At 49.4% G+C, this 16,789-nt stretch overlaps 1 protein-coding gene across 1 annotated transcript in view; it reads left to right on the top strand.

Moving 5' to 3' along the window:
- LOC104688232 (voltage-dependent N-type calcium channel subunit alpha-1B) overlaps window positions 1-16,789 on the top strand; it is a 261,393-nt gene that overhangs the window by 164,480 nt on the left and 80,124 nt on the right. Inside the window, 2 exon segments of the mRNA XM_010397632.3 lie at window positions 5,390-5,457; window positions 11,180-11,286. Of these exon segments, the coding sequence (XP_010395934.3) occupies window positions 5,390-5,457; window positions 11,180-11,286 (175 nt within the window).

Raw genomic sequence — 16,789 nt, 5'->3', positions numbered from 1 at the left:
TGTCCCAGAGGTCATGGGAGGCAGGAACAGAGGGACACCGGGGTGGGATTTGGGAAGGGAGGGGATATTTTATGTGTACGTTATATTTTATACATAAACAAGCAAAGCAGCTCCCTGAGGGAGCAGCTGGGTGTGATGAGGAGAGCCGGGAGAGCAGAGGGGCTGTGGCGGCTCTGTGCCTGTCCCAGGGGTGGCCGATGCTCTGTGACACTGCCACCATCAAGCAGGTACAGCATCACTGGTGTGAGGGCACGGCCTCAAGCTGCACCAGGGGAAGGTTAGGCTGGACATCAGGGAGAAGCTGTGCCCAGAAGCAGTGATTGGGCAGTGGGATGGGCTGCCCAGGGAGGTTTGGAGTCCCCATCCCTGGGGGTGTTAAAGAAAAGACTGGATGTGGGTCTGGGTGACAAGGGAGTGACAGGTCTAGGCTGGACTGGATCTCAAAGGGCTTTTCCAGCCTGATTGATTCTGTGATTGATTCTGTGATTGAGTGATTGATTGTGTAATTGATTCTATGATTGATTCTGTGACCGATTCTATGATTGATTCTGTGACCAATTCTGTGGCTGATTCTGTGATTCTGTGACTGATTCTGTGATTGCTGGCTGCAGCTGTGTGGAGCCAGAGGGAGCATCCCTAAAAAAGGAAACCCAGGAATTGTGGCAGAGACGAGGCAGCCTGGGCTGCTTTGTTTGTTCTGCTGAGCGGGACGAGAGGGCCCCAAAGTGGGACGAGAGGGCCCCAAAGTGGGACGAGAGGGCCCCAAAGTGGGACGAGAAGGCCCCAAAGTGGGATGAGAAGGCCCCAAAGCGCTGCTGCTCCACCCAGGAGCTCCCACGAGGATTTCCCGACCTCCTTGCTGGTTACAGTCCCAGCGTTCCTCTTTTCCTGGGAGTCTTGTTTGGGCTGGGAGATGCAGGAGAAAGGGAGAGGTGAATTGGGGGCAATACTGGGGCTGAAGACAGAGTTCCTGCAGAAACGGGCTGCTCCAGCTGGAGTGGAGGTGACAAAACGTGACATCGATGCCATCGGTGCCTGTGGATGGCACAGCTCCAGCCCTTTGGCTTTGCTGGAATGCTCTCCTCGGGATGAGGAGCAGAGACAGGGAAGAGCAGAGCAGGCAGTGGGAGCTGTGCCTGTCACATGAGTGTCTCCACGGGATTTATCCCATTCCCGGCGGCAGCACGGCCCTTCCAGAAGCACCAGGCTCTGGAAAACTGGGTCAGTGGCGAGCAGGGAGGCAGGGAGAGCTCTAAATCCTCCGGGCTTGGCATTTGGAAATGAGATTAAGCTGTAATCAGGCTCGACAGCACTGCTGAGGGAGGGACTTTTCACCTCAGATCCAGCGTTTTTGAGGAACAGGGCATTAATTCCCTTCCTCACCTTTAATTTCAACCGGAGTTCTCCTTTGGCCTTTGGTTTTCATTAACAGGGGAAAGCAGGGGATGTTCAGGAGGAGGAACCTGCTGCCCCTGCTGTGGATTTGGGATTTGGAGAGTGGAAACCTCATCCACCTTCTCCCTAAATCTCATCCTGGCAGGTGCAGCTGTCTTGTTTCCCTCCTGCTGCTGAGGTGATCCAGGGGTGGCTTTCCTGGCTTCTTCCAGATGTCTCCAGTGCCTTTTCCGTGCCCTTTTCCCACAGCCCCGTGCTGGTGGCACAGCTTGAGCTCCTTGGAAGCATTTAGGAAGGGAGGAGGATGTGCCAGGTGGGATTCTTTGATTCTCCCTGGATCCTGCAGGTTGGGATGAGTCTGCTGCACATGGAGTTCTGTGAGCACAGAGAGAGAGGGAAGAATTGGCTGACAAAGATTAATAACAGCCAAAAAAAACTTAGGGAATGTCCTGGGGGTTTTTTTCACCAACTTCTAAAGTTTTCCAGCTTTAAAGAGCAGCTGTGGCTGCCCCTGGATCCCTGGCAGTGTCCAAGGCCAGGCTGGACATTGGGGCTGGGAGCAGCCTGGGGTAGTGGAAGGTGTCCCTGCCCATGGTGGAGGTGGAACAAAATGAGCTTTAAGGTCCTTCCAAATCATTTTGGGATTCTGCAATACTGAGACTTCAATTCTTCAATTGGACTTTCCACTCTTATTTTCTTATCTCAAAGTCTGAGCCCTTTGGGATGCTGAGCCTGGGTTCCTCTGCTGGCAGGGGGTTTATTGTCACTTTGGGAGCTTTGCTGTTTGGTGAGGCCACTTGTAAGAGTTTGGGGATGCTGGATCAAACCTCGTTGGAGAACTGGGATGGGCGATTTGGGGTCAGCTGGCAAAACCTGCCCTTTTTAAACCTGAGGGACTCACTTCTCCTCCCAGAGCTGCTCAGGGCTCTGGGATTATTCCTTTTCCTGAGGAAGGAAGGTGGGATGCTGCTGGATTCACTGCACTTGGCTCTTGGAATCCATTTTTGGTTCTTTGAATCCATCTGCTTTTTCAAGGGATCACAGCAAGGAAAAGTTTGTTTTGCTAAGCGGGAAGTGCCTCATGTTACGTTTCCATTTCCAGAGAGTCTGTGTGGAACCAGAAATGGTTTAATGAAAGTTTTATGATCAAAGTAACAACAGGATTTGGTCCATTTTCCAGGAAATTACACCATGCCTGTGTTCACTGTTATCCACTTAATTGATAAATTGAGGCATCTGTTGAGGCCAAAAAAAAGGAAAAAAACTCCAAGAAAAACTGCAGAGGAGCCTGAAGGGAAAAGCAGGAACTGCCTGGAGGATGCTGCCCTTCCCTGCCCCTCAATGCCAGGCAGGAGCTGATTCCTGGCTCCAGGCACTGCTCATCCAGGTTACACAGCCTGAGCCAGAGCCTGGAGTTTGGGAGAAATCTGGGAATCCCCCGGCTCTGCAGAAAGGACTGAGGGACCTTTTTTGGGGCAGAAACTCCCAAATCTGCCAGACTGTGTCTGCTTGGAAATGGATCAAGCCGGGCTGATCTGATAAAAAGGAATTAATTCAATTTCCAGGGGTTGTTTGTGATGCATGAGCCACTTCCAGCATTTGTGTGGGAGGCAGGGGCAGGGAGACAGTTTTATTGCTGAGACATTTATTCTCAGAGGAGGAGGCTTGGAAGTGTTTCCAGCGTGTTGGAAGCACCCCAGAGGAAGAAACCCAAACACCCAGCACAGACCAGGAGCCCAGGGGTGCCCTCAGCCCCCCACCCTCAAAGGAAAGGGGGAATTAATGTCTTTGGAATGGAAAAATCTGGCTCTTTGTGGGAGGGGTGATGATTCCAGCACCATTTTCTCCTGTTCTGCATCCACTGGGTTCACTGGGATCGAGATGCTCCCAGCCACTCCTTGCTGTCCTGCCGGGATAGGGGAAGGAGCAGGGGATGGGAGTCACATTCCAAACCTCTCTCTGTCCCAGAGGAATCATCCTGCGATGGAAAAAACCTCCATGACATGGAGCAATGCTGGCTCCTGGCTGGAGAAATCCCAGGGCTCTGCATCCTGTGCTCTGCAGGGCTTGGAGACAGTGAGGATGCAGAAAACATCCGAAGGGATGAATCCAGCTCCTGCTTCCTGCAGGCTCCAGATCCGATGGGCATCCAGGCTCTGGAGACACTCCCTCAGTGGGAATTCGAGCTGGGAATGTCTGGTGCTGAAGTCTGGGCTGGATTCTGTTTGGAGAGGGAAAGCAGAGGGGCTTTGAGCCGCTGGTTTGGGCCAGCTTTGGTCCTTTGGGAAATCTCCTGATCCGTGAAAGTGGGACAAGGCTCTGGAGCACCCGAGGCAGGGTGGAGCTGCAGGGACACCGGGATTTCTGTCCGGGAGAGGGGGATCAGCCCTGCACCACTCCAGGCTCCTCTGCCTGGCAGCAACTCCCCGGTGCTCCTCCAGAGAGCCCTCGAAGGAATGGGAAACAGCGGGAAGGGCCCGGAGGCCATGGATGCCCAAAATTTCCCTGCAGGCTGACAGCACCCTGGGAGCTCAGGCCTGGCTGTTCCTGCTCTCCCAGGAGGGATTTCCTGCTCTCCCAGGAGGGATTTCTGGCTCCTCCCTCTCACCATGCTCACCCCAGTCCTGCCCTCACCCTCCCACCCCACAGCCCAAGGCAGGGGAACAGAAAATCCCAGACTGGTTTGGGTTGGAAGGGACCTGAAAGCCCTTCCCATCCCACCCCCTGCCATGGGCAGGGACACCTTCCACTGTCCCAGGCTGCTCCAAGCCCCAATGTCCAGCCTGGCCTTGGGCACTGCCAGGGATCCAGGGGCAGCCACAGCTGCTCTGGGCACCCTGTGCCAGGGCCTGCCCACCCTCCCAGGGAACAATTCCTGCCCAATCTCCCATCCAGCCCTGCCCTCTGGCACTGGGAAGCCATTCCCTGTGTCCTGTCCCTCCATCCCTTGTCCCCAGTCCCTCTCCAGCTCTTCTGGAGCCTCCTGCAAATACCTGGATTAATTTCCTAAAACTCCTGCAGTGCTTTCACTGGGTTTATGGACCATTCCCATGCACATTCCCATTTGGAGGAGCAAACAGAGCTCTGGAATGAGCAGCTCTGCTGTCCCCAGGTGATGTGCAAGAGCCAAATGCATTTTCTCCTTGGGAGAGTGGTTTTGCCGTGGTTTTGCTCTGCTTGCCCTCCTTCCCTGTGCAAAGGCAGCTGATTTATGGCTGCTCTGGGGCCGTTTTGCAGCCACGGGGCTGGAATAACAACAATAAAATCAGCAATAGCTGAAATCATTAAGTGGAAAAATGAAAGTTAAATAGGAATAAATAATTCCAGGCTGGGGTTATGTCTCAGTGAGCAAATGCAGAGCTCTGCGAGAGTCCTAAGCTGGTGTGGGCACTGCCCTGGTTTAGCTGGGCTCTGTGCAGTTTAGGCCAGGCTTAGGGGCTGTTTTATCAGCAGAGCTCGTTAGCAGGGCTGGGTGTGCTGCTCTGGGGCTTGGGATGTCTGGGGTGGCCTCACTGTCATCCTGACTCCAGTGGGATAAGCCAGGATCGTTGCCTCCCAGCAGCAGTGACCTGAGCTCCATTCTTCACACACTCCACGCCTTTATGCAGCTCTGTGCATATAAATATGCAAATACTGGCTTAAAATGACCAATTTCCTGCAGCTCCACTGGGTGTCCTTTTAAACAAGAGGGGAAAATGAGGGTGAAATCTGCATTTCTGGGCTGGAGGGATGGAAAACCAGGGCCTGTGGTGTCTGTGTGACACCAGGTGGACCCACATTGCTCCTCTGGTGTGGTGAAACCCCTCTGGCCCTGTTCCCTCTCCAGGGAAGGACAAATGTGTGTCCAGCCCCTGCAGAGGTGGCTGAGTTGGGAATGGTGGCAAAGCTTCCAGGGGTCAATCCATAAAACACCGAGGGGGAAAAGAGGGGCAGCAGGAGGGGAATAATTGCTGCCTGTGCTGTGTGAGGAGTTTTTCCTGAGCTGCTCCCACAGATACTCTGCTGAACGTCTTCTTGGCCATCGCTGTCGACAACCTGGCCAACGCCCAGGAGCTGACCAAGGTAGGTGGGAGATCCCTGTGTGCATTGAAATTGCTGCTGTTTAGGGCAGACAGAAAACTTCCCAGCCTCAGGACCAGAACATTTCAACTCTCCCCACTTCTGGATGCTAATCTGGGATTTTTTTATGTGGCATTTTGGCCATTTCTGGGCTTTGTGACCTGCAAGGGAAGTTACCAGAGCTGGGACTGTATTGAAGTGCAGCTCGATCATCCTGTGGCTGTTACAGAGCTCACCAGTGCTTAGGAGTGACTCATTTTTGGGGGAAAAAAACCAAAGAATCACCACCTTTGCTTCCAATCTATAAAAAAGCTCAGCTGCTGCACCCAAGGCACAGGTGACACCCTGAGGTTTCCCCTGCTCTGGTGACCAGTTTGCCCCGCAGAGAGGCACCTGGGGGTTTATTCCCCTGCAGGTTGCAGTGAATATTTTGTATTTAATGTTTTGTATTTAGTTTGGTTTATCAGCGTGGGCATTGCTCATCTCCCGTTTGCTGTTTCCAAGAGCACAGGAGAAGCAATTAACAGGATTTTTGGCTGATTGGAAGCTCAGACAGAAGCAAATTCAGGTGTTGTGGTGCTGTTTTTGCACCTCTGGTGAGCAGTTTGCACTGCAGAGAGGCACCTGGAGGTTTATCCCCCTTCAGGTTTCTTTATTTCAGGTTGCAGGGAGTATTTTGGTTTTGTGTGCTTCACCTTGCTGAGGTCAGTGATGGATTCAAGAATTAAAATTTTTCCAATCAGCTCCAGGCCAAACAGTTTGTGAGCACTCTGGGGAGAGGTTGGGATATTCCTGCCTCTCCCCAGGTGTGAGGGGATCCAGAGGCAGAAAGCCAGGTCCTGGCAGGGCATGGGGATGGATTCCTGGATGGGAATGGCCCCGATGTGACTCTGCTGGATGCAGAGAGCTGGATGTGCACACAGATTTCTGTTGGAGTCTCCCCTCTGGAGAATATTTACATTGGAGCATTCCCCAGGGAGAACAGCTCTCAGCCTCGGGGTTGTGCAGGAGCACTGCGAGTGCTGCACTTGGATTATTGCACAGTTTGGATTTCTTGGCGTGCTCAGATGGATTTATGAGGAGAATTGGGGGGGGGGGGTTTGCATATTTTTAGCTTTTCTCACCCATTCCTGTGCTGCTGCCATCAGCACCAGTCCCAGTGACCTGCTGGGGGCAAAAGCAGCAGCGGCCCCGTTGTGCTGCTTGTGTTTTTATAACTTTAATTTCTTTACTCCTTCCAGTGGCAGAGCTCTCTGCCCACGTGCCGGGGCAGCAGCAGGCAAGGGTGGTTTCTCTTTTTAGGGAAAGGTGCAGTAATTCACTTCTCTGGATTCCTGGAAGTGTCCAAGGCTGTGTTGGATGGAGTTGGAGCAGCCTGGGACAGTGGAAGGTGTCCCTGCCCATGGCAGGGGTGGCATTGGAGGGGCTTTAAGGTCCTTCCAACCCAAATAATTCCATGGCATTGTTCAAAAAAATGTTAAAAAAAAAAAAAAAAGATTTGGTGCTCAGGGTTAGTGCTGAGGTTTGGGGGTGAACCTGGCACTGCTGGACTTGATCTTTTCCAGCCTTTCTGGTTCTTTGGATCCCCACTGCAGCTCCAGGGACACAGAGATTTCTCCAGGTTTCCCACCCTCCTCTAGCTGCTGAAGATGAAAGCAGCCAAATTCCCAGACAAAATCCACATCCCTGTTGGGGCTGAGCTGGTCTTTGCCATCTCCCTGTTTCCTGCAGGACTGGCTCCAGCTCCCAGCTTTTCTGGAGCTGTTTCCCAACAGCCAAAATCCAGCACAGACCCTCCAAACATCCTGGTGGCTCCCAGGTGTAAAATAAATATTCCAATTCCATGTTCTGCATGCCTCCTCCCTTAAAATGCTGCTCAGGGCTGTATTTGATGGCTCTCTGTTGTTTTGGAGTTTTTCCTTTTGTGTTTTACATGGGAAATTTTTCCTTTTCAGCAGCTCAGCTGTCTCTGTGCTTCCTAAAGCTCGCAGAAATCTCCAGCCTGGAGACAAAGATCCTCCCAGATTTATGGGCATCCCTTGCCTGTGCTGAGAGGGGGGATGAGGCCCAGCACCATTCTTGGACAATGAAGCTCATCCTCCTTCTTTCTTAATCCTTTAAGTGCCTTCTTGTGAATATTTCAGCAGCTGACAGGGAGGGTTAGAAAAACCCGACTTTGTGGATGTTTATAAATTCTAATTGAATATTGATGGGTTCAGCAGCATTCTAAATCATAAAGCTTCTCCAGAAACTCTCTTGGGGTTTGTTTTTTTTTTTTTTTTCTTGTTTTAATTTTATTTATGATCCCTCCCAAAATCATTCAAAAGAAGGGGAAAAAGGTAAAATTCGATTAGACACGTAGCTGGAGAATGAGTGGTTTCCTGCTGAGTTAATACAATCATGCAAACCCCAAAATTGGCCTGGACATACAAGGAAGTTACTCAGGAGTTCAGTTGGTCCCAGGAGAATTTCCTGACATTTCTGCTGTAAAATTCATTGAGATCAGTGCTGAATGTAATTGGGAAAACCAGGAGCAATTGGAAGTGCCTCTGTTTAGGGCAGACAGAAAACTTCCCAGCCTCAGGACCGGAACATTTCAACTCTCCCCACTTCTGGATGCTAATTTGGGATTTTTTTATGTGGCATTTTGGCCATTTCTGGGCTTTGTGACCTGCAAGGGAAGTTACCAGAGCTGGGACTGTATTGAAGTGCAGCTCGATCATCCTGTGGCTGTTACAGAGCTCACCAGTGCTTAGGAGTGACTCATTTTTGGGGGAAAACAACCAAAGAATCACCACCTCTGCTTCCAATCTATAAAAAAATCTGCTCCCAGGCCCCTCTCTTGCTCCTCCTGTTCTGGCCTTGCACTGACTCAAACTCTGCCAACCCAATTTTTAGTGATTCCTGAGAACTCTGCTGAATCCATTGGGTTCCCTAACCTTTAGGTTTTCTTCAATATATTGACAGGTTTTTCTTCCTGTTCACTAATTCAGAGTGGAATCTACAATTGCCCCCTAAATTTGCTTCTAAAATCTCTCTGCTGCTCATCCAAAATGTCTCAGGTGACAGAAAGCAGCTCCTGCCTTCATCCTCATTAATCTGGAGTGTAAAACCACCACAACTGATGATTTATTTTCCTAAATCTCCTTAAGCGGGAAGTGTTTTCTCATCTCTGTGCAGTGCCAGTGATCCCTGGAAAAGCAGGATAAAAACACGTGCGAGAGATGTGTGAATTTTATAGAAATTTTTATAAAATTCTTGGGGAATGCCCAGAAATCCTGGACTGAAGGGAGTGGCCAAACCAAGAGCTGAACATCCATAAATCCCTCTCCTGCTGCTGCCCTGTGGAAAAGGCTTTAATTGTATTAATGTATTAAATGTATTAAAGCAAATTCAATGTTAATGATGGGTGGCACCAAAAATGGGTTTTACCACATGAAAAATTGGTTTAAATTAAAATTTAGAGATCTAGAAAACAGAAAGGGAACATAAACCAGGGTTGTCCTTATGGGCAAGAGCTTTATCTGTGACCCCTGTGAAACGGGGGTGAGAGTTTGAGCCAGTGTGAGCTGGAATTTTAAATATCAGGCAAAAAATTAATCAATTTCTGGAGTGATCCGCAATATCTGCGTGGAAGAAGAAATATTAAAAATATTCTAAAGCAAACACCTGCTGAGGACTGAGCTCGTTCTGAGTTAGGAATGGCTGCGTTCTGCTGCTCCTTCAGGATGGCAAATCCAGCAGAATTCCAGAGGCACCTGGGAGAATGGAGCAGAAGCCCCAGATCTGAAAGAGGCTTTAAAGCCTGCACCTGGTGCTTTAGGGGCAGAGAGAGAAAAATCAGCAGCCTTTGATTTTAAGGCTGCTGGAGAGCCCTCAAAGGAAGAAATAACTTGAATATACCTGGGGGGTGAAAGGAGAACCTTAAAGGTTTTGTTTTTTTTTTATTGGGGTCTTACTCCTTTTAAAACTCGTATTTGGAGGATAACATTTGTGCTGCAGTGGGATGGGAAGAGTTAATTTTCTCCACAAGAGCTGCTGGGGGATTTGCGTGGCAAACAGGGATTTGTGCTGGAAGCACTCAGGGATGTTTTGTTCTTGCTGAGTGGTGACCCCACAGAGTCCAGGGGGAAAGCTGGGGGGGCACGAGGATTTGGGGACACACAGTTGGGACAGCCAAGGGATATTCCAGACACTCAGAGTGACAACGTTGGGCTGTCCCAGTCCTGCTCCACGTGAGGGAGCTCTGCTGTCCTGGCGATGGCAAAAGCTGGGATGGGAAATGTGGAATGACTCCGTGGCTTTTTCTTTCCCAATTAAACTGAGTTTGTCCCAATCCATGGGCACTTTGCTGTTTTCCCACCCCACCAGGGTGACAGGACAGGTGCCCAGGGCTGAGCTGTAGGCCAGGATTAAACCAAACACCCTTGATTTGCAACAAGCTCCCAAACCTTTGAGAAATCTACTGGAAATATTGACTTTGTGTAATTGCTCAGCAGCTCTTTTATTCAGGCCTGGTTATAGACTTGCAAATATTTGCAAAGGGGAAAAAAAAAAAAGGAGAAACTTATACGGTAACGATTTTTTAAAATCAATTTCCCATCTTTTTTTTTTTTTTTCCTGCTGAAGGAGAAAAGGAAAACAGTTTCCAAATGAGTTCAGTTGGAGCAAATGCCAGCAAGGGCAGAGCGAGGAGCTGTTTATGCAGATGGTATTCAGGGTGGATAAATCTCTATAATTTCCTCTTCCAAAGCTGCTTCCATTATTTTAATCCTGACTCCTTCCAGCATCACCCTGGGAGAGCAGAGGCAGACCTGAGGCATTCCATGAAGTTGGGCAGAGGAGGCTGTGACTGCTCTCAGTGTGGTTTTCCCTGGATTTCTGAGGTGCTGGCATTGCCATCAGAGCTCTGTGCTTACCCTGCTGTGATTTGACTTTATTTTGGTTAAAAAATTCCAGGGAAGTTGACCCTTGATGACCATGGAAGGGGAACCAGGCTGGTTTTTTTGCTCTCATCTCAATGTTTAAGATCCTGTAGTTTGAATTTTAGTGGTGCTTTCCATGCTGGGTAGGAAGAGAGAAATCCCAGTTACAATCTTCAGGCTCTTCTGAGCCAACAGAGGTTAAAAATCCTCATGATCCAGAGAGATACAGGAAGCAGGAACATGACTTTGCTCTACAAACTACATTTAATACTGTTCCTTTTTGTTTTCTGAGTCCCCAGGGATCTGGGGCGGGTGGGAATATCTGGGGTGAAACTGATGGGAGCAGGACCAGGCTCAAATCCATCATTTTTTGTTGTTGTTTCAGAGAAGTCCCCTGGGCAGGAGGTCAGGATGGATTTAGGAGCCTGTCCCTGCCTTTCAGCAGGACATTGGCTTTGGAGGGTTATCACCCACACAGCCCTGGGATAACTGGGGGATTGTCCCACCTGGAATGGTCACATTCCTGCTCAGGTCCCTCCCTGCTCCATCAGAGTCTCTTCCCCAGTGCTGCGTGCTGAGAGGAGACCCAGGAGAGTCGAGACAGCTTTGTGAGGGGAAAAACCCTCTTGAGCAAAGCTCACCTTTCTCACCTCAGCTTGCACCAAACCTGGGGCTCCTTGCGAGAAAATCTGCCCGAAATTCAAATTCCTGTGTCCTCACAGCCCAGCAGGGACCTGGGGAGCTCTGCTTGTTGTTATTCCCTGATTTATTCCCTGATTTCTCTCCCTTTTGTGCCCCAGGATGAGGAGGAGATGGAAGAAGCCACCAACCAAAAGCTGGCCCTGCAGAAGGCCAAGGAAGTGGCCGAAGTGAGCCCCATGTCCGCGGCCAACATTTCCATAGCTGCGTAAGCACCCTTTGATTCCTTGGGAGAAAATCTGTTTTCCAGTGTCGCTGTGTGTCCGTCCAGCTGGAGCATCCCACGGGATCTGTGAGCCCTTCTGCACCACCTCTGGCACTCACAGGCCAAATACTGCAGTGCTCAGCACTTAATGAGGAGTTTAATGAAGGATTTCTTTCAGTTTGGTTCTCTTGGTAATGCCTCACCTTTGAATAATTGTATTTTAGGAGGATCTTTTTTTCTTTAAGCTGTCCCAGGATAGATTTCACCAGGTGAAGTGTTAACATCCCACTTTGGATTTTTAATGAGGAGAGGGGGGTGGGCACAGAATGAACTTATTTTTTAATGGTTTTGGGTATTCAAGTGCAAGGGCATCCTTTTAAATAGCTGAAAAATGTGCTGGAATTCTCTTTCCTTGCTGTTGGAAAGAGCTGGGTTAATAAAATCATGCCTGGGAACTGGTTTGGAGGTAGGAACATCCATGTGGAATTTTCAGATGTCTGGATGAGGACAAGCACAGGCTCTGTGATACCAAAATCCTTGGAAAGCTTTGCTTTGGGGCCCAGCTTTTCCTGGATCCTGGAGGTGCAAAGATGAGGTGGAAATAGTTGTCCTTTGTTTGAGACATCCCTGGAGATGTCTGAATGTTGGATGGACTTGGAGCACCCTGGGATGGTGGAAGGTGTCCCTGCAGAGGTCGGGATGGGATGGGATTTCAGGTCCTTCCAACCCAACCCATTCCACGATTCTGTTCTGTGCTACCCCACAAGGATTTGCTGAAAAGGTTCCTTGAACTCTTCTGGAATTTCAACAGCACCAAAATTCCTGCATTTTACTGGGAGCTGCTGATGTTTCCCAGACTCCTTTTACAGGGGAGATCTCCAAGCATTAAAAAAAAAAAAAAAAAAAAAAAAAGAAATTTCCTGCTTGATTTTATTGGAAAAAACCCGAAGTGGAGGCGGATCCCTGCTTGTTCCTTCACTGGGAATCTCTTTTTCCTGGGAGTTTAATCCACTTTAGCAAAGACAAAAGGCCAAGTGGAGCCAGTTTGTACCATGTGAAGGGAAAGAATATTATTAATTTGAATATTTTATTCTTCTCACCATTTTATTTTGTCGTTACTGCTGTAATCAGTTCCTATTTATGCTCTGGCTGTTTGATGGTTTTAAAGACCAATTTTTTTCCTTACAATTATTTTCTGGCCAGCCTTGAAAAGAAGTCAAATGAGGATAATTGCTTTTGCTCTTTGATGAATTTCTTGGTTCTGGTGTTCTAAAATGCAAGATGATGATGGTGCTTATTTGCTTCTGTTTTAATCAAAGCATTTTGCATTTGGGGAAGATTTCTTAGAAATCAGCAGAAAAAAAACCAACCCACTTCCGTGGAGCTGAGGTTGAAATGGCTTAAAATCACCTTTTTCCAGGATTTCTCACCAGTTTTTCAAAAGCACATGGAGAGTTCTGTGACAACAATTGGAAATGAGGGTAAAATGGTGGATTTTTGCTTATTTTGCCTCAAATTGAGTCTGCCCTGCCCCGTTTGTGCAGAAGTTCCCATGAGCACGGTGGAAAGTCAATGGTTTCCACATCTCCTGACCCTGGTGCCCAACCACTGGGCTGTGATGTCTGCCAGAGCCACTCACAAAGCTCGTGGGGCTTTGCTTTGGGGAAAAAAAGCAGCATTTAGGTGCAAAGGTTGATGCCCAAAGGGGATGAGACCCTAGAGGAAAAGGCAAGGGAGGAGTTGGGTGTTTTGGGAGATGGATGGACGGGTGGCTCGTGATCCCTGCGATTCAATGAATCCGTGTCCAAGCAATTTGTTTTATAGATAAATCCCGGAATATTCTGAGTTGGGAGGGACCCACAGGGAACAAATCCAGCTCTCAAGTGAGCAACCATGCAGGGATGGAATGTCCATCCATAGGGAGCTCCAAAGGGGCTTGGCAACCCCTAAATCTTGGCTAGGGGGGTGGTTTGCAGCATTTATCCCTTGGATATCTCTCTCCAGTGCAGCAGGGCTGATGTAGGGACCTTTGGGCACCCAAATCCACCCCAGCTCTTCATTTCTCCTGCTCTTCATCCCCACGGTGCTCTGAGGGCAGAGCCATGACAATGGCAGGTCCTGGCAGATCAGAGCCACAGCTGGACATGCCAAGAGGGAAAAGTGCTGGGTGTTCTTAAAAATGGGATTTTTGGCAAATGGAAATATCACCACAAACCAAACCCCTGTACAACTGGGGTACCAAGAACTGAGAATCCAAGCCCTGTAGGACTCAGTGAGCAAGGCCTGGCAAAACTGGGACTGAGCTGCTGCAAAGGAGCTCTCTTTATATTTGTATTTTCCCCTACGGAATATTATTTTAATTTTATAGTTTAATGTTGTTTTCCCAGCGTGTGAACATGGATTTCTCTAACAACAGCAGGCATCGATGGCACAGATCAATGTCCTGAAAACATTGGCGTTTTCCCTGCCTGCATCAGTCCAGGTGGCAGAGAATATAATGCCTTGGATTTTCTTAATCACAATGTTCCTGTTCCCAGTGTTTGGGAGGGGACAAAGCTGTCCCTGGGCTGGGCCTGGTGAAAAGTCACGTTGGTTGTGCTGTCTCAGGGGTGAGGAGCTGTTTCCATTTATTCCATTTTATTTTATTCCATTTTATTTTATTTTATTCCATTCCATTTCATTTCCATTCCAATTCCATTCCATTCCATTCTCTGTTAGTTTTGTCAGTCATGCTCCGAGCCCTGAGTGTGTCTCCCCCTAAACTTCCTTCCAGCCCTTCCCATGGTGTTGGATCCTCCACCTCTGGTGTTTTTCCCATGCCAGTACAGGGTGAGCTGTGCCTGCACTGGTTCTGCTGCCCCAGCTTCCCCTCCTAACCAAGCTCCATAAAATTTGCACTTCCAGTGCCTTGGAATTGTCCCCTTGTCCCCCCCTCTCCCTTCTGAGCTCCATTTATTGTGTTGGTCCCTAAACATCATTTCCCAAGCACAAAGAACTGGTTGTTACCCCACGTTCCAGCCTGAAGAGGCACCTCCACCTTCCCACCTGGAACTGGATGCTGTGGGAGCCAGGAATTGGTTTGTGATTGATGAACCCTGGGGATCTCTTTTAGTGACAGGTTCATCACTGCCAGGCTGGGGAGGGATCATTGATCTTGCATCTGCCTCACACTCAACATCCTGCACTGATTTGGAGCTCCTGCTCCATCCAGCTCCCAGCATTTTCCTTTTTCACCTGGTGAACTCTATCCTGAAAGGGCCTTTTTTATTTAGTGGCTTCTCAGGATGAAAACCAGGTGTGGTGCCACTGATTTGGAGCTCCTCCTCCATCCAGCTCCCAGAATTTCTCTGCTCCACCAAAGGGGTTCACCTGAGCAGATGTGTCTGACCACAGCTGGTTTTTTCACCTGATGAATTCCATCCTGAAGGATTTATTTAGTGGCTTCTTGGGATTAAAAGTGAGCCTGGTTTGTATGGTTGGTTTAGAGCTCCTGCTTCATCCAGCTCCCAGAATTTTTCTCCTCCACCAAAGGGATTCTCCTGAGCAGATTTGTCTGGCCATAATTCCTTTTTCACCTGGTGAACTCTATCCTGAAAGGATTCATTTTGTGGCTTTTCAGGATGAAAAGCGAGGGTGGTGCGTTGGTTTGGAGCTCCTGCTCCATCCAGCTCCCAGCATTTTCCTTTTTCACCTGGTGAACTCTATCCTGAAAGGGCTTTTTTTATTTAGTGGCTTCTCAGGATGAAAAGCAGGGGTGGTGCCACTGGTTTGGAGCTCCTGCTCCATCCAGTTCCCAGAATTTTTCTCCTCCACCAAAGGGATTCACCTGAGCAGATGTGTCTGACCTCAGTTGGTTCTTTCACCTGGTGAATTCTATCCTGAAGGATTTATTTAGTGGCTTCTCAGGATGAAAAGCAGGGGTGGTGCCACTGGTTTGGAGCTCCTGCTTCATCCAGTTCCCAGCATTTCTCTGCTCCACCAAAGGCATTCACCTGAGCAGATGTGTCTGTTCCTTTTTCACCTGGTGAACTCCACCCTGAAGGATTTATTTCGGATGAAAAGCGAGGGTGGTGTGTTGGTTCTGTCGCTGTTTGCAATGTTTGCCTGGAAACAGATGTGTTTGATTGGAGCCCATTGTTTCATTCTTCTTTTCTTGTGACTTTTTTTGTTTGTTTTCCGTTTAGCGTTTTCCTTGCTTTGTTGTTTCTGGAGGTGAGTTCTGGGTTTGCTCAGCCCCTCTGTGTCATTTGCCCCGCTCAGCCTCTGCACCTGAGGGACTCCACAGAGCGAGGGGTCTTTAGGGCAAACCATTGGTGCAGCTTCCTTGGCAGCCAGAACGGAGGAGGGGGGACAAGGGGACATTTCCAAGGCACTGGATGTCCAAAGCACTTTTTGGTGCCACTTCCAGAGGAAGGAAGAGCCCTCAGGCTCATCCCCGTGGGTCACACAAAGACCCCACAGCAAACACGGGGTTTTTCCCTGGTTTTGCCTGACCTGATGCCTGAATTCCCCGTGTTTGGGTTCCTCCTCTGCCTTTCCCATCCCAGCCAGGGCTGCACCAATGGCCCGTACAAAAGGGGCTCACCTGGCACCCACAGCCCAGGCATTCCCCAGCGCCCTCTCCTCACCTTTTCTTGGGAAAAGCCTTAAAACAGCAATTTTTCAGCACCCCTAAATTTGTAGGAGCCTGCCAGGTAGTCAGGCACGCTTTGAGGAACTTTTTACACTCTGTGATTTATGAGGTTTGGGGTTTTTTTTAATTCTGTGAGGTAATGGATTACAATTGTAGCCAGATCCAAGGAAATCATTTAATCCCGGGTTTGAGGGGTGAGTTTTGGGTGGGAGGAGAATGGGGGTGGTGGATGGAACGTTGTGGGCAGTGGCAGAGACAGCTCCTGGATGTGGGCACCAGACCTAAGCACAGTTTGTCCAATTGCCCACTGCTGCTTTCCAAAGTTACTTGTACTTCCCAGGACAACTTCCCAGCATCCAAAGACCTCCTTCTGTCTCCAGGACTGGTTTCTGCTGGTCCCACCTGGGGCTGTTCACAGCATTGGTGCTGTAAGTGCCGTCCCACAGGGGGACAGCGCCTGTCAGTGCGAGCAAGGCAGAAAAGCCACGAGAGAAGCACCTCAGTCCCTTCACCCTGACTTCTCTGTCCCTTTTGTACAGGTCTGGGGATGCAGGGGAGGGAGGGGGGACCTGCTCTGTTTCTCCAGGTTCTCCATCTCGGAGGTTTTCCATGTTTTCCTTCTGTCTTGGGAATACCGTGGCTGATTTCCACGTCTCTGTTGGGCTGTGGGAACCCAACAGGACCCAGCAAGAAGCTGCCTGAACACCCAGCCCGTGACCTGTGCTGTGCTGGGGGGGTGTAGATTAGCAGAGGTGTTCTTTTTCTCTTGCTGGCTGTGGTTTCTTCCCTCTCCTCCTGCCCCTGGAGTGTGTCAGTGTGTGAGGTTTTGTGATTCCTCCCGTGGGTTTTCCTCCCTGTCCTCGCTGTCGCTGT

The sequence above is a fragment of the Corvus cornix genome, chromosome 17 (genome assembly GCF_000738735.6).
Source record: "Corvus cornix cornix isolate S_Up_H32 chromosome 17, ASM73873v5, whole genome shotgun sequence".
Taxonomy (NCBI): domain Eukaryota; kingdom Metazoa; phylum Chordata; class Aves; order Passeriformes; family Corvidae; genus Corvus; species Corvus cornix.
This window is presented reverse-complemented; position numbering and strand designations above follow the sequence as displayed.